Source organism: Hemiscyllium ocellatum, chromosome 34, assembly GCF_020745735.1.
Source record: "Hemiscyllium ocellatum isolate sHemOce1 chromosome 34, sHemOce1.pat.X.cur, whole genome shotgun sequence".
In the NCBI taxonomy this organism is placed as follows: Eukaryota; Metazoa; Chordata; class Chondrichthyes; order Orectolobiformes; family Hemiscylliidae; genus Hemiscyllium; species Hemiscyllium ocellatum.
This window is the reverse complement of record NC_083434.1, coordinates 39,250,221-39,278,045: the sequence shown is the minus strand read 5'-3', so window position 1 is coordinate 39,278,045 and position 27,825 is coordinate 39,250,221. Positions and strand designations below refer to the sequence as shown.

The 27,825-nt window shown below is 43.1% G+C and overlaps 1 protein-coding gene across 6 annotated transcripts in view; it reads right to left on the bottom strand.

Annotated features, from left to right (window-relative positions):
- The window catches only part of lars2 (leucyl-tRNA synthetase 2, mitochondrial), a 138,090-nt gene that overhangs the window by 25,836 nt on the left and 84,429 nt on the right, over positions 1 to 27,825 (bottom strand). For 5 of the 6 annotated variants that reach the window (XR_009646902.1, XM_060849824.1, XM_060849823.1 and 2 more), the window contains 6 exons: positions 26,135 to 26,272; positions 21,877 to 21,980; positions 16,033 to 16,215; positions 14,159 to 14,328; positions 8,762 to 8,839; positions 1,945 to 2,056 (listed from right to left, as the gene is read on the bottom strand). Coding sequence is in view for 5 of the 6 variants with exons in the window: in XM_060849824.1 (XP_060705807.1) it covers positions 1,945 to 2,056; positions 8,762 to 8,839; positions 14,159 to 14,328; positions 16,033 to 16,215; positions 21,877 to 21,980; positions 26,135 to 26,272 (785 nt within the window). In the remaining variant the exon portion in view is untranslated. The remainder of the gene's footprint in view (positions 1 to 1,944; positions 2,057 to 8,761; positions 8,840 to 14,158; positions 14,329 to 16,032; positions 16,216 to 21,876; positions 21,981 to 26,134; positions 26,273 to 27,825) is intronic. The other variant, XM_060849825.1, reaches the window with a different exon arrangement.

The window sequence follows — 27,825 nt, the reverse complement described above, 5'->3', positions numbered from 1 at the left end:
GACACCTCCAACCTTTGTGTCATCTGCAAACTTGCTGACCCAGCCTTCCATCCCCTCATCCAAGTCATTAATAAAAATTACAAACAATAGAGGCCCAAGGACAAAGCCCTGTGGAACACCACTCACCACAGACTTCCAGGCAGAATATTTTCCTTCTACTGCCACTCATTGTCTTCTGTTGGCCAGCCAATTCTGTAACCAGACAGCTATGTTCCCCTGAATCCCATTCCTCCTGACCTTCTGAATGAGCCTACCACGGGGAACCTTATCAAATGCCTTGCTGAAGTCCATATACACCACGTCCACAGCTCGACCCTCATCAACTTTTCTAGTCACATCCTCAAAGAACTCGATAAGGTTTGTGAGGCATGACCTGCCCCTCACAAAACTGTGTTGACTGCATTTAATCAAGCCATGCTCTTCCAGATGGTCATAAATCCTATCCCTTAGAATCCTTTCTAACAGCTTGCAGATGACAGACATGAGAATTACTGGTTTGTAATTGCTGGGGATTTCCCTATTTCCTTTCTTGAAGTGAGGAATTACATTTGCCTCTCTCCAGTCCTCAAGTACGACTCCAGTGGAGAGCGAGGATGAAAAGATCTTCACAAGTGGCGAAGCAATTACATTTCTCATTTCCCAAAGCAGCCGAGGACAAATCTGGTCTGGGCCTGGCGACTTGTCAATCTTAATGTTTGACAAAATTTTCAGCACATCAGCTTCTATCTCTATCCATTTCAGCATGCACACCTGCTCTTCAAAGGTTTCCTTCACTACAAAGTTCGTGTCTTTCGTAAAGACAGAAGCAAAAAACTCATTTAGGGCTTCCCCTACCTCCTCGGACTCCACACACAAATTCCCTATGCTATCCCTGATCGGCCCTACTCTTTTGTTGACCATTCTCTTATTCCTCACATAAGTGTAAAATGCCTTTGTGTTCTCCCTAATCTGTTCTGCCAAGCCTTTCTCGTGCCCCTCCTGGCTCTCCTCTGACCATTTTTAAGCTCCTTCCTCGCCTGCCTGTAATCCTCTAGAGCTGAGCTTGACCCGAGCTTCCTCCACCTTATGTAAGCTACTTTTTTCCTTTTGACAAGAAGCACCTCGTCATCCAAGGTTCCTTTATTTTACCACTTCTTGCCTGTCTCTGAGGGACATATTTATTCATCACTTGCAACAACTGTTCCTTAAACAGTCTCCACATGTCTATAGTGCCTTTACCATGGAACAACTGCTCCCAATCCATGCTTCCTAACTCATGCCTAATCGCATCATAGTTTCCTGTTCCCCAATTAAATATTGCCTAATCTTCTCCTTCTCCATAGCTATGTAGAATGTGAGGCACTTGTGGTCACTATCACCAAAATGCTCTCTCACCACAAGATCTGATACCTGCCCCGGCTCTTTTCCGAGCACCAAGTCTAGCATGGCCTCTCCCCTCATCATGTATTTTAAAATATCCAAGTGTCTAAACAGCAGGGCTTGCTCAGTCAACAGTTTTTGTTTCTTCATGGGATGTCAGCACCAATGGCTAGACCAGCATCTATCATCCATCTCCAACTTCCCTTGGACTAAGGAGTTGGCTAGGGCAAAGGTAATTCCAGAGTCAATCATATTGGACGTGGGGGTCATGTGTAAGACAAACTGAGTTTGGCATGTAATTTCCTTCCCAAGTAACATTAGCAACCCAGATGAGAACTGACAGTAGTTACATGGTCACCAGTAGATTGACTTTTTAATTCCAGAGACTTATCTTGATTTATAACTCAGCATCTGCCACAGTGGGATTCAAACCCATGTCCTCCGAATATTACTGGCTCAACAACATTACCACTGCACCATCGCCTCCCCGAACTGAAAATCACATTCAAATACTTGCACTGTAATTTCTTTTTTGCCAGGGCATCATTATTTTCCATTAAATATTATAAAAGTTTTAACTTTTACCTCTCCACAACTCTGACGCAAGGTATGGGACCATGGGAGCAGTCATAATACACAAGGCAGCCAGTGCATCTTCATACTCGGCGCTGTGCAGTCTCACTTGTGGAGATACTTGCTGAAAGGAGGGAGGGAAAGAGAGAAACAATACAACCTTCAATGAGTGTGTAAAGCCAGAGTCAATTTCTCCAAGATGTGATCTGCAATGAACAGCATATACGTTATAAGAGCAATTTGGGGGTAAGGAGCTTCGTGAGGAGTACCCATCCTGTCTCCCCAAAGCTTGTCCACCATCGAGAAGGCACAAGGAAGGACTGTGCTTGAAGGCTCTTCATGTGAGTAGCTCCAATAATGCTGAAGCAGTTCGACACAGTCTGGGATAATGCAGTGCAACTCATTGGCACCCCATTCCCCACTTCCACAAATTGATTGGAATTCTTTGAGGAAGTAACCATACAGTGGTTAAAGCCAAACCAGTAGATGGGCATTTAGGTTAAGGTATCACAAAATATTACTACACATGAGCTCATGAACTTTTGGTTTGGGGGGGGGGGGGGGATGGTTGTGGCGGTGGTGGTGATGTATTACTGCAGATAGAAAATCATTTCTTATTAGTTAGTCAACAAAGTCAGGTTAAATGAGTCATTTTCACGTTGGTAACTTGTAACGAGTAACATGCAGGGATTTTAATGATATATAAATTCATATAAATGGAAGAGGGGGCTGATTGTAGTGTGACCAGATCCGCTGGTGACACACAGAATGGCAGGAAAGCAAGTAGTGAGGACTCAAAGTGCCTGTAAAACAATGTCGATCGTTAAATGAGTGGGCGAACATTCGGTCAAAGGAATATTGTGCGGAAAATGTGATAATATCTAAAGGGAAAAATCACAAAATACTGTAGTACAGAGGATCTGGATGTCTTCATACATGAGTCAAACAAAAAGATTAATCATGCAGATAGAGTAAACGATTAGGGGGGTAAGGGGAAAACATTAGCCTTCATAGTAAAGGTGATAGGGTATAAAAGGAGGGTGGTCAGCAGCTACAAACAAAGAACAAAGCACAATATAGCACAAGTACAGGCCCGTTCAGTCCTCCTAGTCTGCGCCACCATATTTTGTCCTTCCATGCTAAAACTGTCTTCGCTTGCAGAATCCATATCCCACTGTTCCTTCCTAAGCATGTGTTTGTCCAGTGCTTCTTGAATGCTGCTACTGTGTCCCTACAGGATATTGGAAAGACTCTAGGTCAGTTTGATCTCCAGATGTAAGGAGGGATATAGTGGCATTCGAAGCAGGCAGATATCTGGGATAAAAGTACTATCTTTGAGGAAAGGTTGGGACTCCTCACATTGGATTCTGAAAGAATGAGGGGTGAACTTATTGCAACAAAAGATTCTGACGGGGCGCATGTCTAAGTCTAGGAGGCACAGTCTTAAATGGGAGATGAGGAGGAATGTCTTCTTTCACAGAGTCATTTAGTTTTGAAGCAAACTATCCCAGAGAGCAGCAGAGGCTGGGCCATTTAATATACTCAACACAGACACATTTTTGAAGTACAAAGGGTTATAGGGAACAGACAGTTAAAAGCTATAATCAGACCAGCCAAGATTTGACTGGATGGTGGAGCAGGCTCCAGGGGTGAATGGCACATGTTCATTTACAACATCTTGCATTCCACTACAGCACAATGGCATGATTTGAACCGATCTGAAGATTTACCGCAGCAACTTGTCAAGGCTTTGACTGAACCTTCAAAACCTGCCACCTTCAATGTCAGTGGCACATAGCAACAACGCTGCCTGCGCATTCTCTCCAAGCCATGCACCATCTTGATGTCGAACTATATCATTGTTCCTTCGTTGTCACTGGGTCTAAATCCTGGAACTCCTTCCTGGGTTGCACTGAGAGTGTCCCTAGGACTGCAGCAGTTCAGAAAGGAACTCAACACCACCCTCTCCAGGACAAGAATTTCTGTCCAGCCAGTGAACTCCAACCTTCTTGGAAGAGAAATTTGAAAGAGAGAATAGTGGGCTAAACTGCAGTTGCTAATGTGACATAAAGAGCAAAAGGAGGACTGAAATCAACACAGCCATGATGGATGAGAGGATCGGAGACAAGAGACCACAACTGTAGGTCAGGGCGAGATCATGGAGTAAGGAGAATTTTGCAGTCAATTGGTTGGATTAGAGGAAATCTTGAGATGAACAAAGCCACAACTAAAAAAACTTCACCCCTCATTCCACAATGTGACAGCGTTCCAAAGTCTCACAGCAATACCACACACACACACAAAATGTTTCTTGACCTTAAAAATAAATCTGAAATATTTCTAGTAGGATCATGAGAACATTCCTAACAGCTGGAACGTAGAAAAGTTGAGAGATTTGGAATAACCTTCATGCCTTGGGGAAGGGCTGTAAAAACTGCATTCTTTAGGGAACTGCTTTTAATAGAAACCAGCTGAACAAACTGAAAGAAACATATCGAGCAGGGTTAAGACTAACTGCTTTCAGTTAAAAATGCCATCAGATGAAGGCTTCTTATATAGAGACATGAGTTGTCGATTAGCTACAGCTTCAGTGTTACATTCAGGCCAGAATACCTCATACTTCAGAAATGACCAAGTGGGGTGCTTTAACTGTTGCTAAAACAAATCTGTTTTTACTCATCAGACACGAGCTATTTTCAGAAGATTGGATCCTCAGAATGAGTTAACTGTTTCCACAGATTTATTTATTCAATCCACGTGGAAAAGAGAGTGAGAAAGGATAGAGTTCAAAAGATGCCAACACTTTTCTCATTATTGGGAACAGTGTTCATGTTGCAACTAATTGCTCAGGCAACTACTTAAGGGAATTTCTTTTTTTCACAGCTTCTCAATCTTGTTATCATCCAGAGTTACTGAGCATTTTCACAACAAACCTTTCAAAGTCTAGGAGGAGATTTAAGATATGGGTCATGAGGTGAAGAGAAAGCAGTTATGCAGCTGGATCTTTAAGAAACAATTGAGCAAGTTTCCACTTTGAGTTTCAAAATAGTTTCTTCAGCAACCATCCTCTATTGTGCTCTAATTAACACTGAGCATTTCTGTGATTCATTCCTTCAATTAGGCTGCAAATGGACAACAATCAAAATAAAGACAAATACAATCGGAAATTGCAAAGGGACCAAGCAGCGCCTCCAGTGGCCAAATGGAAAAAGACGAATGATAACTACAGACCTGTAGGCTTGACATCAATAGTGGGACAACTAATGGAGGCCCTAATATAGGATAAGGTAAACGTATGCTGGCAGAAAAATGAATTAGTACTAGACAGTCAATGTGGCTTTGCCAATGGTAAGTCACGTCTGACAAGTTTAAGTGAATGACGGTGGTGCTGTGGTTGTTGTGTATTTGGACTTTCAGAAAGTATTGGATGCCACATGGCAGGTTGGTTAGCAAATTAGAAATGTTTTAGATTGATGGTCCTTGGGAGCATGGATTAGAAGCTGGCTAAAAAATACGAAACAGATGGTAGGTATAGATGGGCATTTCTCATGCAGTAGACAAGTTGAAGTTGGTGTTCCCCAGGGATCCATTTTAGGATCCTTGCTTTTTCTGATTTATTCAAATGAGTGGGAGATGGCTGTTGAGGGCAAAATCTCCAAATTTGCAGCTGATACTAAACTAGGGAGAATGGGAAACTATGAGGATGACACTGATTGACTTCAAAGGGATATTGACTAGTTGGCCAAATATGCAGATTCCTGGCAGATGCATTTCAATGGAGAGAAATGTGAGGTAGAAGAAACATAGAGAAAACATTTTGATAGAAGAAACATAGAGAGACAATACAGAATCAATGGTCCAACTTTGAGGGGAATATAGGAGCGAAGAGACCTTGAAGTCCACGTACATGATTCTCTGAAGGTGGCCATGCAAGTTGAAACAGTTAAGAAGGTTTATAGGAGCTTTTGATTTATAAATAGAGGCATGGTGTATAAAAGTGAGTAGGTGATATTGTACCTCTCCAAATGATCAGTCAGACCACGTTTGGAGTACTGCGTTCAGCTCTAGGCACCTTAATTGAGGAAGAATGTTAAAGGTGTGGAGAGTGTTCAAAGGAGATTTACTGGAATGATACTAGGAACGAGGGATTTTAGACACAAGGAAAGATTAGAGAGATTGGGCTGATTCTCCTTGAAGCAAAGATTAAAAAGTGACCTTATTGAAGTATTCAAAATTATTAGCAATTTTGACAGGGTAAAGAAGGATTTCTGTTTCTGCTCATTGGTATATCAGTAACTAGGATTCACAATTTCAAGATTGTCAGCAAGAGAGCTAACAGTGTGATGTGGAGAAACTTCTTTACTCAGAGTTGTAAGGATTTGGAATGTGCTGCGTGGGAGAGTGGCAGAGGTGGATTCCATAGAAGGTTTCAAAGGTGAGCTGGATATATTTGAAAGTGATAAATTTAGAAGATTACAGAGATAGGCTGGAAAATGGGACTAGCTGGATAGCTCTTTAAGAGCTAGTAATGATATGATGGATCAAATGACCTTCTGTACTGCAAAATTCTATGATTCCACATCAAACAAAAATGTGGAGATGTATCTTGTGATTGTGAAGTGAAATAAACTATGATAATTGAATTTCAGGATGAATAAAATTTACAGTTTCATCAACAGCCTTACAAGTCTTACAATAACTGCTGTTATCTGCTCTTAACATTCCATTGTTGAAAGAGGTATATGTCAGTAACATAAATATGCAGAATAAAAAAAACATTCTTTTTATTTCTACATAGTTATGTTTATATTCTCATGCAGTTCTTCCTTTGGGCGGGAGCCCGTGAGATGTATTTCATGTGGGAAATAGCAGCATCCCCGAACACACCAGGCCACCAACTTAGAACAGTGCGTGCAACTCTTCCCATCTTCACACTGTGATCACTGCCTCTACCTCTTTTAAAAGATATCCAACCACCCTGACAGACGTAAAAAACCAGGAACACTTACTTTCCCACATCAAGGATTGTGGAAATTCTGGAATCTCTTTCTCACCAACTCCCTGCCACAACAAAAAAAAGGGGACTGTCACTGGCTTATAATCCTTGTTCCTACCAGACTGTGGGTGCGTTGGTATCACATGAACTGCAACGGTTCAAGGCAGTTCACAACCCACCTGCTGAAGGGCAATTAGGGATAAGTGACGCAGGCTGCCAGCGATGAGAAGAAAGTGAGAGTCAGATTGAGGAAGAATGTTAAAGGTCTGGACATTATTCAAAGGAGATTTACTAGAATGGACAGAATTTACTAGAATTTACTGGACCAAAATCAATTTTATTGAGTCAGCAAGCAAAGACATAAGGTGTGCCAGTGGAGTTGAGAGATATCTGTCATGATCCAACTGCAAACAGTGCAAACTGGCTGAATAATTTAATCCTGCTCCTCAGTCAACTCTGCATCCTGGTCACTGCCTTACTTCCTCTGCCTTCAATGCTCCATCTACTGGCTGGAATGAGGAACAAATGATAATGGGCCACTATAAATGGCCCGCACTATTAACTTGTTGCCTATCTATTTTAATCAGTTACCTTCAAAGGCTGGTGTTAGTTTTCAAAACTCAACTTGGTTTGCTTAAGTAAGAAGAAAATGAGGTCATTTTGAATTTTCTTTTATTCACTCGTGGGACGTGAGCTGGGTCATTCCCCACTCAGCAAAAGAAAGTGCTGCTGAGCTAAAGTTTCTATTTTCTACTCCTCCCCCCTTTAAGGCAACATTGCAAGAAATAGAAGAATCAAAATACAACTGCCTTGAATGCTGCTGTAAACGTGGTTGAGACTGTCCCTACTCCTCCACAGATACCAACAGGGCTGTACTTATCCAACTTGCCGGAGCAGTGAATAAAGTTGTTGTCGAGAAATTTTATTTTATCATCTTCTCAGCTTTGTTGGTTGGACAGGATTTCTTTTCACTCTGCAGGCTAACATCTGTCTTTTGTATGTGTCAAAACCATTCGTGACAGTGTCTTTTGCTTGTTGGAATCTTACCTTCCAAGTCCCAGTCTACCAGACATAACGATTGACATTGAAATCTGGCCCAAAGGAAGGCATAGGTTATTGTCCTGCTGGGTTCTAGACTGCTATGTACAATAAAACAGATGTGGACCTTAATTCAAGACTGCATCCCAAACGTGCAAAGTCACATAAGGTAAGTTTTGAGAAGCCATGAAAAGTAGATCATTATTTAAATCATCATTTAGATCATCGCTTGAATCTCCATAGTATACATGGCTATGGGCCAAGTGCTGCAAAATGGATTTAGAGTGGAAAGGTGGCTGATGACCAGCACGGACACGATGGGCCAAAGGGGCCTCGTTCCATGCTGTAAAAGTCAATGTCTTTATAATTGTGCTTATCTGCAGATATTCTTTATCACGTGCTCTGGTTCTCAGTAGACTGTGCAACCGTTGTTCACAAAATTAAGCTTTGAGAAGTACACTTGAAAAGATCAAGTTGGTTATTTGAGAATTCTGACTGTTTAGTGTAACACCAATGTGCTACTGCACAATAACTTCCTACTACTACTAGTACTACTACTACTACTACAACTACAACAACAACAACAACAACAATAACAACAACAGAAAAATGCGAAGGAGAACAAATCATCAGAAATTTGCTATGCACCTGAAATGAAGCTCTGGTCAATTGCTCCTCAATGCCAACTGAGAGAGACAAAAGTTGCCTAGCAGATGCTGTGTCCTTCCCCTGACGTGCAATCTGCCCCTAACCTTTCATTTAGTTGTTAGCAGAGATTTGAGGAACTGCACTTACTGATAAAGCATTTGTGAGGCCCATTAGCCGGGCGATTGCAGCATTCAGCAGGAAATCCTCTGTCATGTAAGCAGTTACCTAAACACATTCAAAAAGCAAAGGAAACAAAATTAAAAACAATTGTTGGCAGCACTTGTCCGGCCCAATGCAATCTGCAGACATCTGTCCCCTCTCCAAAATGCGAACAAATCTTTGTACAGCTCGACCCTCTGATCAAGAATGCAAATAATTGCAATCTGTTTATTATTGTAAGGCAGCGTGTGGGGTTCCAATCAAAGTGCTTTCACGCAAGCAAGCCAGAGTAGTTAACTATTGCTCATCTGAGCCCAGAGGTTAAAACGCAAGATCAATTATTTCTAAAATGGTGGACTGAGAGTAGCGTGGACCTTGCAGCTACTCCTGAGATTCAGGATTATTTCTAGATTTACATCTAGATTTCTACATAGATAGGAAAGCTTCGAAGGGATATGGGCCAAGCGCAGGTAGGTGCGACTAGTTTAGTTGGGGATTATGGTCAACATGGACTGGTTGGACTGAAGGGTGCATTTCCGTGCTGTATTACACTGATTCTGTAACTAAGCTACGCTAAAGCCAGAGATCAACTCAACAAAAGCTCGGGGAACATCCCTTTCCTGGTGCATGCCCAATGGAATTGCCTGGAGAGCTCACTGCAAAGCAATCTGCACCCCTGCTTCCAGGCAGTGTAAACTGTAGTTCCCTTTAAGAGGTGAGATTATTGCAATTCCTTCCTGACATGTGCGTGATAAAAAGCTTCAACAACATGTCCCTGTTTTCAGCAATGTGGTAAAAATTGGTTTTCAAACTATTTATTCTTGGAATGAAATTCTGCTCTGGGTCGGTGAATGTGTGACCTGACAAGCGAGTCACAGTTTTTAATTTCTCGGTGAAGGTGTGGAAAAAGACAATGGCTCAATCATTGGAACTGGTTTTTATTTCTCCCATGTGATTTGCCTCCTCCCTCCAAAAGCTTTGCTGTCAGTTTTCTTCCTGAAGGTGCCAACGTCACATTAAGCTTTAGCTCCAAATGCATTTCACAGACTGGAAGACAGTGAACGTAACTCCTTTATGCAAAAAGGGAGTGAGACAGAAAGCAGGAAAATAGAAGCCAGCAAGGATCGCCCAGCTAGAAATGTTAGAGGCTAGCAAAAATGAAATTATAGCAGGGCACTTGGACAACTTCAGAGTAATCATGCAGAGTTAACATGGTCTTGTGAAAGCGAAATCAAGTTTGATCTATCTATTTGGTTCATCTATGTCCTTTAGTGAAAGGAATCAGCTGGCATTACCTGGTTTGAGCCAACACGCAATTCCAGACCCACAGCAATGTGTTGACTACCTCCTGAAATGGCCAAACAAGCCATTGAATTTAAGGGGAGTTAGGTATGGGCAACCAATGCTGGCCTGGCCAATGACACCCACATCCCATTAAAGAATAAACAAGAAAAATAAATCAATCCATGGGAATCCCAATCCAATCTCTCACCATAAACCAGCGAGTGACATGGTGGTCAAATGCAATCCACAGTTCAGATCAACTAACTCCAGTACAATACACACTAATGTTAGCACCTGCCTGACCTGCCTGGTTAAACTGATCATTAACTGTAGGAGCCTGAACATATTCCATAGACAGTATATATCTGTTAACTTAGTTTTCTTATTCATTCTCCACCTTCCGACTACCAGTTATTGTCATTTCTCCCCTGACTAAGCAGACCCCCAATATCTCAGACAGGAAGCAAAAGGCTACAGGTAACTTGACAATGTCGGACAAAAATGATCTACATTGCAAAATGCAATTACATGCAAGATGAGACAGCGTGCGCCGATTTTAAACATAAAAACATTTCCTCCAACCATTCAGATGGACGCAAGGCCGAAGTGGCTTCTAGACTGGTTGATCACAAAATGGTTGCTCAGTTTTAGCCGTTGGATGGGCAAAAAACCGTACAATCACAGATTTATTACTGTGCAGAAAGCCATTCGGTCCATCATGTCTGTACTGGCTCTCCAACTTCGCTTTGGCTATCTCCTACCGTCTCGCCATAACCCTGAGCACTGTTCCTTTTCTGAATTCTCTTTTGAATCCTTCAATTGGAGCTGCCTCCGTCACACTTCCAGGCAGTCCATCCCAGCCTTAAACCACTCACTGCATGAAAATGCTTTTCCTTGTACAGCTTTCGCGTTTTTCTCCCCCAAGATTCCAAATACAACTGAACAGCTTGTAAACGTGTAATTACTGCTCCAAGAAATTGAGGTAATCAGTTCCAGCACTAAAAAAAACTTCAAAAACAAAAAGCAGCTCTTACAGCCACGACTTTCTGTGCCAGCGGAGATGGTGGAGGCCGGTAAAATTACAACATGCAAAAAGCATCTGGATGGGTACATAAATAGGAAAGTTTAGAGGGATATTGGCCAAGTGCTGGCAAATGGAACTAAATTCGGTTAGGATATCTGATGGGCATGGACTAGTTAGATCAAAGGATCTGTGCTGTACATCTCTATGACCCTTTCTCCAGATACTCTGAATCTTTGCCCACTCATTCTCCTTGCTTTCCTGAGTGGGAATAGTTTCTCTCCACAGTCTCTGGGACAGTGATGTGAACGAGGAGTTTTAGCTGCTGTTTTTCCTATTCTCTTCAATCAAGTTCAGTCAAGCTGTGCATCAAATGCCAACTAAAGCAAGTGGGCAGGTAATTGGTCCCAGAAGGTTTCATATCTCCACTTGTTAACACTACGTTCTGATGAACTGGCGCAATATGATCCATTTGTACTGATGCTGCTGGTCAGTTTTCTACCTCACTGACGCTCAGAGTTTTTGAACAGAGGCAAGGGAAGGGAGAGGGTACGGCAGCTGAGAAAACGGGAGGAGAACAGGGTCTATCAACGAAAGAGGGGAGATTGGAAAAATCCAGGGAAATCAAAGTAAGGGAGACGGTGGGGGGGGGTGGTGTGAGGTAAGTGACAGGACTAAGAGATGTGGGGGATTGAAGAACGCGGAGTCAGGCTAAGGGAGGATGGATTGGAGGAGGAGAAGGGAGTCCCAGTAAGAGGGTGGGGAATGGAGGAGTTAAGGAAAGGCAGGAGTGTACATGGAGGGGTGAGGGTCGAATGAAGTGAGATGAGGAGAGGAAGAATGGCCTTGGGCGCTAACTTTCTTAATGGGTCAGTGCAGGAGAGTTCTCAGTTGAAGGGAGTCGAGTGCAAACCAGGTCCCTATTTCTGCCCAGTGTTTAGTGCATGACAGGTGAGGGTGAGAGAGAAGGAAGAAGCTTCTTCCTCATGTCTGTGCTCACGGAGAGAGGAGTCACCATCTCTCTGCTCAGTAGCAGAGGGGGGCGGAATGCTCTGCTGATGTTCGACATGCCTATTCAAGGCTCAGGAGGTAACTCCAACCATCTGTTTGGGAAGAAAGGGTTGCTGTGCTCTGTGTTCACTCAGCTGAGGTGATGTGGCTCTCATGCGTAAACGCCCCCTCGTGGAGTCTTTAAGAATTTAACTTCAGTTATATCTACTGCTTCCCATAGCAAAGTTCAGCACACGGATGATCAGTGGAAAGCTTACCAATCTTTAGAACTTGCCTTGGTTACACCCCATTGCACTAACACTGCCACCTACAGGCACGCAAGTCTCAGGTATTCAGTGGATGCAAAGTTTCTTGCCTCCTTGGGGAATTTTCTGCACTGGAGGTTCCCAATTTACAAATGTCCAACATACGAATGTTTCCTGTGCTTCCAACAGATTTGGAATGACATTATCACAACATTTACAGCACCAAAACTGACTACTCAATCCGACAGATCTACACTCATCTTTATACCCGCACGTGAGCCTTCACTCATCCCTTGTCAGCTCATACCACAAGAATCTTCAATTATTCCTTTCCAGTCACGTTTTAACTAATACCTCCCAGAATACATCTAAGTTATTCATCACGGTCTTTGTAACAGGTTTGTCTGTTAAATTCCCTGTGCTAAACAAAGAGCAAGGATTGTTTATTAAATACACTTGACACAATACACAACTAAATAAAGTGCCCTGATTTTGGCAATTAACAGTCATTAGCGTGGATGTTAATGCCACGTTTGTGATTTTCGTGCTTGCGGCGTGACAGATGTGCCTGTTTGGAGGTATGACTCAGTCCCTCTTACCTGCTCAAAAGCAGATCACTTAAGAGGAGTTCTCACTTGCTTCTTTTTTCTACATAGGGGAGACCAAATGTAAACTAAGGGAACGCTTCACCGAGCATCTCAGCCAGGCCCAGCCTGACCTCCCAGCCACCGCCCATTTCAATGTTCCCTCTCCAACATGACCATCCTCAGCCTCCCACCATTGCCTCAGTGAATCAGACTACAAATGGGAGGAACACCATCTCAACTTCCGCCTGGACAGCCTACAGCCCGGAGGACTCAACATTGAGTTCTCCAATTTTAAATAATGTCCCCATGCAAACCCCCTTTCCCTTTCCATCCCTCTGACTGACCCTTCCTTCCAGCTACCAACCGGAAGCATCCTTCCTATCAACCAACCAGGATGGACCCAACACCTGCGTTCACCTATTACTGCCTCACTATTCCACTCCTCGCCCTACCCAAAACCCTCTCACTGCTTTATCTGCAGCTCCCCTTATTCCTGCCTCCGTTCCTGAAGAAGGGTTAACACCCGAAACGTTGACTTCGCCACCTCCTGATGCTGCCTGGCTTGCTGTGTTCTTCCAGCCTCTTGTTTGGCTACTTTAGATTCCAGCATTTGCCTTTCGTTTTTGCCTCTTTCCACCAGGGGCAGTTTTTGGGGTGGAGAGCAGGTTAAAGACAGCAAGTAAACCCACACACATACTCCACACCTCACCAGCTTGTGCTACATTACTGCACAGTCACCAGTATGACCGAATAACTAAGACGAAGCTCAGACTGCTGGAGTTTGCAGTCAGTTTTATCTTTTTGAGGTGGAGGACGACAATGATGATGATGGCTGGCCTTAGGATTTTGGGATGTTTCACTGCTTCTTTCTGTTAATGATCTCCTACTCCTTAAGGATGTGAAAATAATCAATCCACATAAACAGAACTGGAAACATCAACTTTCAAAGAGATTCATTGCTTTCAAAGGGAAAGAAGGAATTTAGAGTTGGATAGATCCTTGACAGATGAAGGTCTCAGAGGCTATGGGAGAGGGCAGATGAGAGAGTAGAATTAAGGCCACTACCAAATCAGTCATGATCCGACTAGAAAGCAGAGCAGGCTCAAAGGGCTGAATGGCCTCTCCTCCTACTCTTGCTTTCCTAACGACTGGAGCCCGTCTGTGATGTGAGACCCATCAACAGACCTCAACTACTCCAGGTTCTAGGCGTAGACATGCAAAAAGGATAGACAATTACCTGTGACACGGTGTAGTTTTTGAACTGCCATATTTTCTTGGCTTCGTCTTTCTCGTTTTTGTTCAGCAGGTCAGTACTAGGGGTCACTCCCGCACTGCGAGCAGCGATCAGCTTTGTTACCAGAGCCCACAGTCGGACTTGCCACCTCAGTACTCCAGGAATGGTATCCGCTGGATGCAAAGAGAAAAGTCTTTTTTCAATTCTTTCATGAGACGTGACGTTACTGGTGAGGCCAACATTTGTTGCCAATCCCCAATTACCCTTGAACTGAGTGACAAAAGGGATCAATTTGTGTGCTCAAACTGAAGGATCTTAAAATGCAGGTATGGAGCACTTGCCCAATTCAGACATTAGTGATGATAAAGGATCCAACCATCAGGCACATCTGCAGAAAGAAGCTTTTGTTACTACGCTCCAGAAACATGCCTTTAACAAACTTGGTCAACAGCCCAGTACAATATATTCAGCTTTCCTTGAGCAAATCCTTCAGGAATGACTGGGGATTTTGCCTTAATTTTAGGGTCCTTAATTTTTAATGTGATTGCGACTGACTGCATTACCTTATAATATATTGGAACCCACCATCATGCAGATGGAAGACACTTTGACTTGATTACTCAGCTACAGATTGTAATCCAACTAGTAATGTTGAAAGGAGGGTGTGCCTTAAGTACGTACTTCTTAAAGAATGTCTTGGAACCTTTATTTTAATCTCTTTTTTTAATAAAAAGAGTGCAATGAATTGCACTTAAAGCCAACAGTTTGTTTTCATAGTGTAGGGTGGAAGTTTATTTAAAAATCTGCAATCTCATTCTCCTCCCGAAAGGGGAATCATCTTGACTGAAATTTCACTGGGCAAAGCCCTGGAAAATTATTTCCCAACAGCACTGTGGTGCTCCGACATCCCAAGGGCAGCAGCTGTTTAAGAAGGCAGCTCACCACCACCTACACCAAGGATAATAGGGTTGGGCACTAAATGCCAGCCCAGTCAGAGACACCCACATCCCCTGAGCTAGGACTCAGGGCTGAGGGAGAGGGTACATCACGGTCTAATAACTGGAATCTGAGGACCCCTGTTTTGCTGGGACCAGGGGCACGGTGGACCAGAAACTGCACTGGTGCGGTTCAATCCCAGCCCCTGACATAAGAGAAATATTAAAAGAAAATAAAAAAAATCAGTCTTCACTTTGCTCAGGGAGCATAGCCAATTCTCAGGTAATAGCGACATGGTGTTATACCCTGTCGGTATCACGTTTCTCTGCGTTCTGTCGACAACAACTCAGTTTTGTATTTGTGGTAAGTACAAAGCACAGCTACCTATCAAAAATACAGACTTCAATTCAAATCTCCCCATTAAAAGGCCAGCCCTCGACTGCTGTCACCATCACTCCAGCTGCAAACAATGATAAAATAGCTAGGCAGAAAAACAGAGTTAGAGGTGGAAAGGGAAAGATGAATGAAAAAGTATTCCTTTCCTGAACTCTGTCTGAGTCCTGGAACGGCTTCCTATGGTGCCATAATGACTTGCGACACAGTCTTTTTTTTGTCAATGAGTTGATACGATTAGCTCAGTTGGCTGAACAGCTGATACGGCGTTGCAGAGTGACGCTAACAGCATGGGCTCAGTTCCCATGGTTACCTACTGACTGAGATTACCGTGAAGTATGGTCCTTCAGAAACATCCCCCCGCTTGCCAGAGGCCTGGAGACTTCTCAGTTTAAACCACCACCCATCGCTTCACGGTAATGATCAGATCACAGTTAGCGCCATCGCAGCCCTATGGTCCAGTCGGACTTTGGTGACTTTTACACCAGAGTGTATCGAAAAGGTGCTACTATGCAAAACAATTTTACTGCAGGGCACCAGTCCCTTACTTTTAACGTCCCACAGAATATCCTGTTGAGGAGGGGCTGCATACAGGATGTACAGGCGTACAGTGTCAATCCCATACTTCTGGATCATTTCTGCTGGGTCGACGCCATTGTGTTTGGACTTGCTCATTTTTTCCCAGGTGATCTGCAATTTTTCACAAGTGCCCGCATGGAGAGGGTCAGGACCTGGAAGGGGGAAAAGAAAACAGCGCCAAGGGAAAAGTCAATAAAATTACTTGTATCACACTGAATTCTGTTGGCTATGAGCTGCCCAAAACAATGCCAACTTCACAACAGTAAAACCAATCACACCCATTCACTGGGAAGAATTAACCCTGACACAAGGGACATTTGTTGCTGATTGTCTGAACTAGAGTCAAAGCACATACAGAAAACTTGTTAAAACAAAAATTAAATTTTTTTTGCTTTTTGTATGCATGATGAAAACTGACATTGCACATTTTGGACAGCAGCAATTACAACTGGCTGGGGAATTTAAAACACAGGGACATGCATTTAAGACTGAAGAAGATATTTCTTCAAACAAAGACAGAGGGATCCTCACCCTCTTGAAATGTTGGAGGGATCAGTGACCGGGGGTACAGGTTTAAGGGAAGAGGTCCAGAGATGTGCAGGTGAGGTGAATTGGCCGTGCTAAATTGCCCGTAGTGTTAGGTAAAAGGGGTAAATGTAGGGGAATGGGTGGGTTTCACTTCGGTGGGTCGGTGTGGACTTGTTGGGCCGAAGGGCCTGTTTCCACACTGTAAGTAATCTAATCATCAAAAAAAGTAATCTAATCATCAAGGTCAAAGGTAGAATGTGAGAAAAAGCTTTTTCACCCAGAGGGTGGAGGGAATCTGGAATCGCGGCCTGGAAGGGTGGGAGAGGCAGAAACCCTCATCACATTTTAGAAGTATTTAGATGTACACTTGCGATGTGAAAGGATACCAGGTCATGGGATTAGTACAGTGAGGTGGCTGTTTGCGACCAGCACAGACTCAATGGGCCAAAGGGTCTTTTTCAGTGTTGAAGATCTCTATGACTCAAAGAAGATCATGAATCTTCGGAATTCTCTGACTCAGAGAGCTGCTCAGTTATTGACCAAATACACACAAGACAAAAAGTTAATGGATTTTGTTTGGCAGTAAGAGAATTAAAGACATGGGGAAAATGCCAGGAAGTGAAAGATGATGTTTAAGGATGATCCTGTGGAATGCTAGAATGGGCTCAAAAGAGACAAACGGCCTTATTCAATTCTTATTTTTTATCTTAACATTCATGCATTAATTTGCTTCAACTCAAGTAAGGAAATTAGCAGTCAGAGTCAGACAGCAGGAATTTAAAAAGGAGGTCCTCCAGAGTAGTAATATCTGGATTACTCCCGGTGCTATGAACTAGTGAGGGTAGTATAGGAGGATAGAGCAGAGGAATGCATGGCTGAGGAGCTGGTGTATGGGAGAAGGATTCACATTTGTGGATCATTGGCATCTCTTCTGGGCTGAAAGTGACCTGTACAAGAAGGATGGATTGCACCTGAATTGGAAGGGGACTAACATACTGGCAGGGGGATTTGCTAGAGCTGCTCGGGAGGATTTAAATTAGTAAGGGGGGTGGGGGGGGGGGGGGGGAACCAGGGAGATAATGAGGAAAGAGATCAATCTGAGACTTGTACAGTTGAGAACAGAAGCGAGTCAAACAGTCAGGGGCAGGCAGGGACAAAGCAGAGAATAAGGCAGGTAAAAACAATGACTGCAGATGCTAGAAACCAGATTCTGGATTAGTAGTGCTGGAAAAGTACAGCAGTTCAGGCAGCATCCGAGGAGCAGGAAAATCGACACTTCAGGCAAAAGCCCTTCATCAGGATGCTGCCTGAACTGCTGTGCTCTTCCAGCACCATTAATCCAGAATCAGAGAATAAGGCAGGACTGATAAATTAAACTGCATTTATTTCAATGCAAGAGACCTAATAGGGAAGGTAGATGAACTTAGGCCATGGTTAGGAACATGGGACTGGGATATCAGAGCAATTACAGAAACATGGCTCAGGAATGGACAGGACTGGCAGCTTAATGTTCCAGGATACAAATGCTACAGGAAGGACAGAAAGGGAGGCAAGAGAGGAGGGGGAGTGGCATTTTTGATAAGGGATAGCATTACAGCTGCGCTGAGGGAGGATATTCCCAGAAATACATCCAGGGAAATTATTTGGGTGGAACTGAGAAATAAGAAAGGGATGATAATCTTATTGGGATTGCATTATAGACCCCCTACTAGTCAGAGGGAAATTGAGAAACAAATTTGTAAGGAGATCTCAGTTATCTGTAAGAATAATAGGGTAGTTATGCTGGGGATTTTAACTTTCCAAACATAGACTGGGACTGCCATAGTGTTGAGGGTTTAGATGGAGAGGAATTTGTTAAGTATGGACAAGAAAGTTTTCTGATTCAGTATGTGGATGTACCTACAAGAGAAGGTGCAAAGCCTGACCTACTCTTGGGAAATAAGGCAGGGCAGGTGACTGAGGTATCAGTGGGGGAGCATTTTGGGGCCAGTGATCATAATTCTATTAGTTTTAAAATAGTAATGGAAAGGGATAGACCAGATCTAAAGTTGAAGCTCGAAATTGGAGAAAGGGCAATTTTGACGGTATTAGGCAAGAACTGCTGATTGGGGCCAGATGTTTGCAGGTAAAGGGACGGCTGGAAATTGGAAAGCTTTCAGAAATGAGATAACAAGAATCCAGAGAGAGTATTTTTCTGTTAGGGTGAAAGGAAAGGCTGGTAGGTATAGGGAATGCTAGATGACTAATAAATTGAAGGTTTGGTTAGGAAAAAGAAGGAAACATATTAGATTAGATTTAGATTAGACTTACAGTGTGGAAACAGGCCCTTCGGCCCAACAAGTCCACACCGACCCGCCGAAGCGCAACCCACCCATACCCCTACATTTACCCCTTACCTAACACTACGGGCAATTTAGCATGGCCAATTCACCTGACCCGCACATCTTTGGATTGTGGGAGGAAACCGGAGCACCCGGAGGAAACCCACGCAGACACGGGGAGAACGTGCAAACTCCACACAGTCAGTCGCCTGAGTCGGGAATTGAACCCGGGTCTACAGGCGCTGTGAGGCAGCAGTGCTAACCACTGTGCCACCGTGCCGCCCACAATATATATACATATGTAAGGTATAGACAGGATAGATCGAGTGAATCCTTAGGAGAGTTTAAAGGCAGTAGGAGTACACTTAAGAGGGAAATCAGGAGGGCAAAAAGGGGACATGAGATAGCTTTGGCAAATAGAGTTAAGGAGAATCCAAAGGGGTTTTACAAATACATAAAGGACAAAAGGGTAACTAGGGAGAGAATAGGGCCCCTCAAAGATCAGCAAGGTGGCCTTTGTAAGGAGCCGCAGAAAATGGGGGAGATACTAAATGAATATTTTGCATCAGTATTTACTGTGGCAAAGGATATGGAAAATGTTGACTGTCGGGAAATAGATGCTGACATCTTGAAAAATGCCCATATTATAGAGGAGGAAGTGCTGGATGTCTTGAAACACATAAAAGTGGATAAATCCCCTGGACTTGATCAAGTGTACCTAGATCTCTGTGGGAAGTGATTGCTGGGCCCCTTGCTGAGAGATTTGTATCATCAATAGTCACAGGTGAGGTGTTGGAAGACTGGAGGTTGGCTAACTTAGTGTCACTGTTTAAGAAGGGTAGTAAGGACAAGCCAGGGAACTATAGGCCAGTGAGCCTAATGTGGGTGGTGAGCAAGCTGTTGGAAGGAACAGGATGTACATGTTTTTAGAAAGGCAAGAACTGATTAGGGATAGTCAACATGGCTTTGTGCGTGGGAAATCATGTCTCACAAACTTGATTGAGTTTTTTGAAGTAACAAAGAAGATTGATGACGGCAGAGCAGTAGATGTGATCTATATGGACTTCAGTAAGGCGCTCGACAAAGTTCCCTATGGGAAACTGGTGAGCAAGTTTAGATGTCAGAGAATACAGGAAGAACCAGCCATTTGGATACAGAACTGGCTCAAAAGTAGAAAACAGAGGGTGGTGGTGGAGGGTTGTTTTTCCGACTGGAGGCCTGTGATCAGTGGAGTGCCACAAGGATCAGTGCTGGTCCACTACTTTTCATCACTTATATAAGTGATTTGGATGAGATCATAAGAGGTATAGCTAGTAAGTTTGCAGATGACACCAAATTTGGAGGTGTGGTGGACAGCGGAAGTTACCTCAGATTACAACAGGATCTTGATCAGATGGGCCACTGGGCTGAGAAGTGGCAGACGGAATTTAATTCAGATAAACGTGAGGTGAAAGCATTTTGGGAAAGCAAATCTTAGCAGGACCTATACATGTAATGGTAGGGTCTGTAGGTGTGTTGCTGAACAAAGAGACCTTGGAGTGCAGGTTCATAACTCCTTGAAAGTGGAGTCGCAGGTAGATAGGATAGTGAAGAGGATGTTTGGTATGCTTTCCTTTATTGGTCAGAGTATTGAGTACAGGAGTTGGGAGGTCATGTTGCGGCTGTACACGACATTGGTTAGGCCACTGTTGGAATATTGCATACAATTCTGGTCTCCTTCCTATCGAAAAGATATTGTGAAACCTGAAAGGGTTCAGAAACGATTTACAAGAATGTTGCCAGGGTTGGAGGATTTGAGCTATAGGGAGAGGCTGAACAGGATGGAGCTGTTTTCCGTAGTGTGTCGGAGGCTGAGGAGTGACCTCAGAGGTTCATAAAATCAGGAGGGGATTGGATAGGATTAAATAGACAGTATTTTCTCTGGGGTGGAGGAGTCTATAACTAGATGGCATAGGTTTAGAGTGAGAGGGGAAAGATATAATAGAGACCAAAGGGGCAGCCTTTTCACACAGAGAGTGGTACGTGTATGGAATGAGCTGCCAGAGGAAATGGTGGAGGCTAATATGGCAATATTGGAGGGATATGGGCCAGGTACTGGTAGGTGGGACTAGATTGGTTTGGGATATCTGGTTGTCATTGGGTCTGTTTCCGTGCTGTCAAATAGAGTCATGGAGATGTACAATGTCCTGGGAACCAGCTGCCTCCTGATTTGAAACATCTGTAAATAACTAAATAAAACTAGTCTGAAAAATTCCAACGACACAATTCAAAAACAGGAGACCAGAGTGCACAGAGACCAGGCCAATGCATTCTGGGGGCTCAGACAAAATAATCTGCACCCCTCAATCTATTACTGTCCTGTCACACACTACGCACTCATGATGGCTGATCAGATTTTGGTCACAACTTCACTTCCCTGCCTACACCCCTCCCCAATATCCTTGGACACCCCCTTTATCAATCCAACTCTTAAAAAATTCAACACCTCAGCTCCCTGAGGAAGACAGCCTCATGACCGCCCAGGGAAAATATTTGTCTGGTCCCTTATTTTTAAACTGCATTCATAACTTCACAAATGAATTTCTCTCTGTTTATTCTATTTGATCTGCTTTCTTTTGCTTAATAAACTTGGTTTTACTGTTAATACCAGATCAGCTGCATTGCACTCTTATTCTTACATGGGGTAGGGGTGTTTCTGGTTAGGACTACATTTATTGCTCATCCTTAATTGCCCAGAGGGCAGTTATAAGTCAACTTACAGATAAGGATGGCAGATTTCCTCCCTTAAGAAGGATGTCAGAGACCCGGACAGAAAAACAACAGAAAACAAACTAACAATCCAGATTTCAGTCTGGATTCTGACTCGCCCAATAAGAACATCGACTGGGATCATTACATCAGACATGCAATGGTCACTGACATTCCTCCTTATTCACTTCTCATTTAATTCCAGTGGTCACTTACCATCAAAATTTATTTCCTCTTTCTTTACATATCGGCCACTTGATGGTAAACGAAAAGTTTTCCCCTTGATGAGCCCTTGCACAAGGAGTTTGTGAAAAGGTTCCCTGTATGAAAGGAGCAGAGAAGGGAAAAAAAAGCATAGATTATGCAGAGGAAACTTAACATGATCAAATCGTGACAAGAGATTAATCCAGCAATGTCTGAAACAGAAAGAGACAGCAAAACAGATTCTAGGGAAAAGTCGGGAAAAGCCAATTTGGGAATGAATTTGAAGCTAAGCTTTCTAACACAGGAATAGCCAAGAAAGATCAGAATCAGGACAAATTAAATTTAAATGGAATCAAAGAACAGAGTTACAGGATGATTTCAGCACAGGGGAGGCCAGTTGGCCTGTCATGTCCATCCTGACCCGTTGCAAGACCAAATGAGCCAGTTCCACTTCCATATCTATGCACAGTAGCCCTGCAAATTTCTTTTATTCAGATAATTATCCAAATTCCCTTTGAAAGCCGTGATTGAGTTTGCCTCCTTTGCAATCCAGATCCTAATTATTCAAGTTGTAACAAATTTCTCTTTCTGTCACTTATGGTTCTTTGGGTCAATTGCCTTCAATTCTGTTCCCACAGACAATAGGAAGAGTTTCTCCCCATCCACTCTGTCCAGAGCCGCCCTCATTTCAAAGAGCAAGTAGTGAAGAACTTGTTTCCTCTTCACTCACCCTTGACACTTCTCTTTACAGTGTATCCACCAGCATCTAAACTTTCCATGAGCCAATCTACCTGTCTTGGCCATGCCAGGGAGAGGAGCATTTCGTTTTCAGTGTGGAAGCAAGAAATTAATTATGTCAAACTACTTGCACTGTCTGAATGCACACAGGTACAGGAAAAGTAACATGTCATGCTGCTTAGGAAAGGTCATGGGATCATAAGAATGGACAAAGGATGCACCAGTTTAAATAAATTCATTATCTTCACTCCAAATAATGCAGAATGTGACAGGAGATGCTCACAAATAGAACCTGGTTCTGTCATGACTTTTCCTGGGTAAATCTGTATGCATAATCCCTTCTTTTAAGCCCATAGGCCTTAGTAGTAGTGAACGGTGAAGATTTAACTGCTTATAAGCCTTCGGCTGTAGCGAGGTGTACTTTATTAAGTAATAGTAAGATAATAGATTACATTAGCTCAGGACAGGTTACCAACAACAAAACAAGCTAAGAGACATCCTTGTCACCCAAGAGGTAGCTGCTAGGTATAAGTGATATATTAGATTGCAGAACTGTCAAACAGACATTAATCTGGAACTAACTAGCTTCTCTCAGACACATTAATTTATAAATTGGTGGGTAGAGCTATTCCAAAGATTCTGAGTTAACTCCTTCAGGTCAGCCTGCCCTACACAACATAACACTCCCTCAGTACTGCACTTCAGCACGAGTTTTTCCTTCACTTCTCTGCAGTGAGTCTGTGTTGGGCATTGGCAAGACCACACCTGCAAGATACCAGTTTGTCTCCGTATTTTAGGAGGTATATACTTGTATTGAACACAGTTCAGAGAAGGTTCACCAAATTGATTCCTGAGACACAAGGGTCTGTGTTATGAGGAAGGGTTGAGCAGGGTGGACTTATACTTGTCGTAGTTCAGAAAAGTAAGAGTTGATCCTGTTGAAACATACAAGGTCCTGACGGGATTGACATTGTGGATGGTGGAAGAATGTTTACCCTCTGGGCAACCAAGAATAGGGGATAGGGGGAGGCACCGTTTCCAAACAAGGAGTCTCCCTTTTCCCATTGAGACAATGAGGAACTTCTCTCAGGAGCTCATTAATTTTTAGAATTAACTACTCCCAGGAACAACGGGGCCTGGGTTATTGAATATATTAATCAAACTGAGTTAGACAGGATTCTGACTGACATGAAAGTCAAGGTTCATGGGGGCGTATAGAGCAATGCAGAGTTCGGGTCACATTCAGATGAGCCATGATCTTATCAGTGGGGGAGCAGGCTCTCAGAGCCAAGTGATCTACTCATACTCCTACTTCTTATGACCCTGTGACCTTACGAGTGGGGGTCTTCTGACTCACAGGCACAAATACCTTTACTGGGTTCTCTTTCATGCACACTGTGCCAAGGAGAACAATTCTCATTGCCCTTTTACCTTCCCACAGACTGAGTACTCCAATGCAGTGAGGTCACTAACCTACTAAACACAAGCTAAATGCTCACCCCTCAACTCGCGCACAATAGCTCAAGGAGGAGGTGGGAAACAGTCAGTGTGTTCGGTGACTGGTTTTAGAAAAATAAAGTGCTCTACATAATTAATTTGAGAAACATTGCCATGAAAAGGCATGACAGCAAGTGTACTTTATAATCAAATGCAAGCTTATTCAGCAGGTAATCAACTGGTCCCATTATCAATAATGTCTTTTAATTTTTATAAAAAGATTGTAGGGGGTATTGTCAAAAACCTGGTAAGTATGTCCACCAGAGTCAGCGGAAATATCCACACTCAGGTCATTTTCTGATGTAGATCATTATAAAGTTTGAGATATTGCAGTGACAAACCTCTCCCACTAGAGGACCCTTCAGTATGTGTACAGCTCACTTTCACCTGCTGGGGTCAGGGAGTTGGAACCGTAGCTAGTGCAGTCCTGACTGGATAATCGTGTTTTTTGTCTATGTAATCCAATTGTAGCAGCCCTCAGCAAAATAAATGATCCACCCACACTTTCATCCACTAAAAAGTCATGAATGTCAAGTCAAATTAGCCTGCATAACAACAGGGTTACTACAACATGTCACAACTGTGGGAAAGCACATCTTCTGTTATACATTTGATTTGATTAATTGTTGTCATCTGTACCTAGGTACAGTGAAAAGTTTTGTTTTGCCTGCAGGACAGGCAGATCATTACATACAAAGACATACACATCACTGACAGAGTGAGGCCTAAAAGGTTACAGCTGCACAGGAGTTGCACAAAGCAAAATCAACATTAGATTTGAAATTAGAGAGGCTATACTTCTTCAGAATAAGCTGGGAGGTGGTGGCATAATGGTATTGTCACTAGACTAGGAAGTCCGGAGTTAAAATAATAATTACAATTGGAATTACAAGTCTTATGATGAATGAGATACCACTGTTAATTGTCATGAAAATCTATCTAGTTCACTAATGTCCTTCAGGGAAGGAAATCTGTCATCCTTACCCGGACTGACTAGATGTAACTCCAGAGCCATAGCAAATGTGGAGGATTCTAAACTGCCCTCTGAAACAGACTAACAGGGGATTCAGTTCAATGGCAAGTAGGGACGCCAACATATGCTGGCCTGTAATTCCGTGAACAATTAACAAAATTAAAAAAAAACAAGTCCTGCCTGGGTATTACACAGACAGACAACATGACCAAAAAAAAGTGTCAAGAGGATTGGTCATGTAAATACTTTGGAAACAGTTCAGAGAAAGTTTATAAGACTAATATATGGAATAGGAAGGTATCTTATGAGGAAAAGTTCAAGAAGTTACTTTTTGCTCATCGCACAAAGTGCTCTGACACATCTGTCCTCAGCTAAAAAAGATTGTGATGGTCAAAGAGGAGTTGGAGATAATTTTATTGAAATCTCATGGTCTCAACAGAGTGAACATGAAGAGGATTTTTCTTCCTATGGGAAAATATAGAACTTGGGGTCACCTTTTACAAATAGGGAGTCACCCAGTCAGACAGAGATGAGGGGAAATATTTTCTTACAAAGTGTTGGATGTCTTTGGAACATTCCTTGAAAAGTGGTGGAAGCAGAGTCGTTGAATATCTTGAAGGCAGGGAATGATAGATTCTCTATCAGCTAAGATATGAAAGGTTAACACACAGGAATGGGAGTACTTGGGCCAGCCATGATCTTATCGAATGGCAGAGCAGGCTTGAGGGGCTGAGTGACCTCCTGCTCCTGTATGTTCATGTGTACATACAGCACTGCGACCGAGAGGTGACAGAGACCACAGGGCACATCTACCCGACGTACGGTCTGCCAGAATTGTAGTTAAACACAGTCAGTAAATGGAAGGCAATGGAACTGGTTGAAGACAATTTGGTGAAGTACATTGTAGGAGGAGCTCGGAGCGTGGGACACCATCTTGGGTGCAGTAGAAAATGAGAGATTACGATAGGTCAGACAAGTGGGAGGGACTTGCTACTTATTGTTACGCCAAGGACCTTAAATACAAAGTCTAAGCTGGTCCTCTTTCAAAGAGATAATACTTGCCTGTATTTGACCATGTTTTGATCATTGCAGAAATGACTAATAAACCTTGCGTAGTACAGATGCATGACGGCGTGTTCCTTGCCTCCAATGTACAGATCTACAGGCATCCAGAAATCAGCTGCTGCCTTGTCGAAGGGCCTTCAAAACAAGACAGTAACACGGTTAGCAACTGGGTTCATAGCATAAAGTAATGTGCTTTCACACATCTCTGTGTGCGCTCTCCTGGGTCAAGAAAGATGGAATCTATTCTTTTTAACTAAATATTCAATTACTAGGTAGTGCAAGACTGCAATAGACAACAGACAATAGGTGCAAGAATAGGCCATTCGGCCCTTCGAGCCAGCACCACCATTCATTATGATCATGGCTGATCATCCACAATCAGTATCCTGTTCCTGCTTTATCCCCATAACCCTTGATCCCGCTAACTCTAAGAGCTCTACCCATCTCTTTCTTGAAGTCTCCAGAGACTTGGCCTCCACTGTCTTCTGAGGCAGAGCATTCCATACACCCACCACTCTCTGGGTGAAGAGGTTTCTCCTCAACTCTGTTCTAAATGGCCTACCCGTTATTTTTAAACTGACTAAACAAAAGTGAAATGCTGCCAAAGCTATTCGTCGCATACACATCAGGACAGAATTGCAAGAATTCCAAATCTTGAAGAGAATACAATTTATATTGCACGAGAAGGGCTGCTGATTGTTTGAAAAGCAGACCCTGACCGGTATAGGCGTTGCCCATGGGGAATGCACTAGAATCAGTGACTTGCCAAGATTCTATTTAAATTCAATCCAAACGAGTCAACTTTGCTCGGTCAGGTTCTGGGTTAGAGTGGTGCCGGAAAAGCACAGCAGTTCAGGCAGCATCAGAGAAGCAGGAAAATCGACATTTCGGGCAAAAACCCTTCATCAGGAATAGAGGCCACATTCTTGATGAAGGACTTTTGCCCTAAACGCCGATTTCCCTGCTCCTCGGATGCTGCCTGGACTGCTGTGCTTTTCCAACACCACTCTAATCCAGAATCTGGTTTCCAGCATCTGCAGTCAGTGTTTGCACCTCTTTGCTTGGTCAGAACACTGCCGCAGAAACACTGCACCAGGGAAAGACTGCCCTCCAACATTTCATTTAGTTCAGAAATGCTCTGGTTACAGAGGAAAAGGCCCTGTGTGTCCAATCGCTGTGTCCAACATTTAGATGTGATTCTCTTACGTTTGACATTCAGTGAACACGGGCTTACTGAATACAGTCAGTTTTGTACCTGTTGAGAACAGCCAAAGGAATGTGCTATTGGATACAGCCCACTGGCTTTTGGGACATAGAGCTCACATAACAGCAATGGACCATTAGATAACATTACTCATTTGAGGCATCGACAGGACATCCTTTTGACTTGATAGCAGCAAGGCACATTCCCTACTCCGATCCTTCCAGAGAAATTAGCTGCCAAGCAACTACAAAAAGACTTACAACATATTTGGGATTGCGAAATACAGATATTACCTGCATACGTGACACTGGGTCACAGCCCACATGGACAAAAGAAGGTATTTTGTAACTTTGTCATAGTGACAAAGTCCTTCGTAAGACTTGAGAAGCTCATTGCAAACTCAAGAAAAGCAGCAAATTAGCTCAAACCCTGAAAAACCTTTCCCTGATCCAATTCACAAAGATGATACCCATCATGCCCAGTA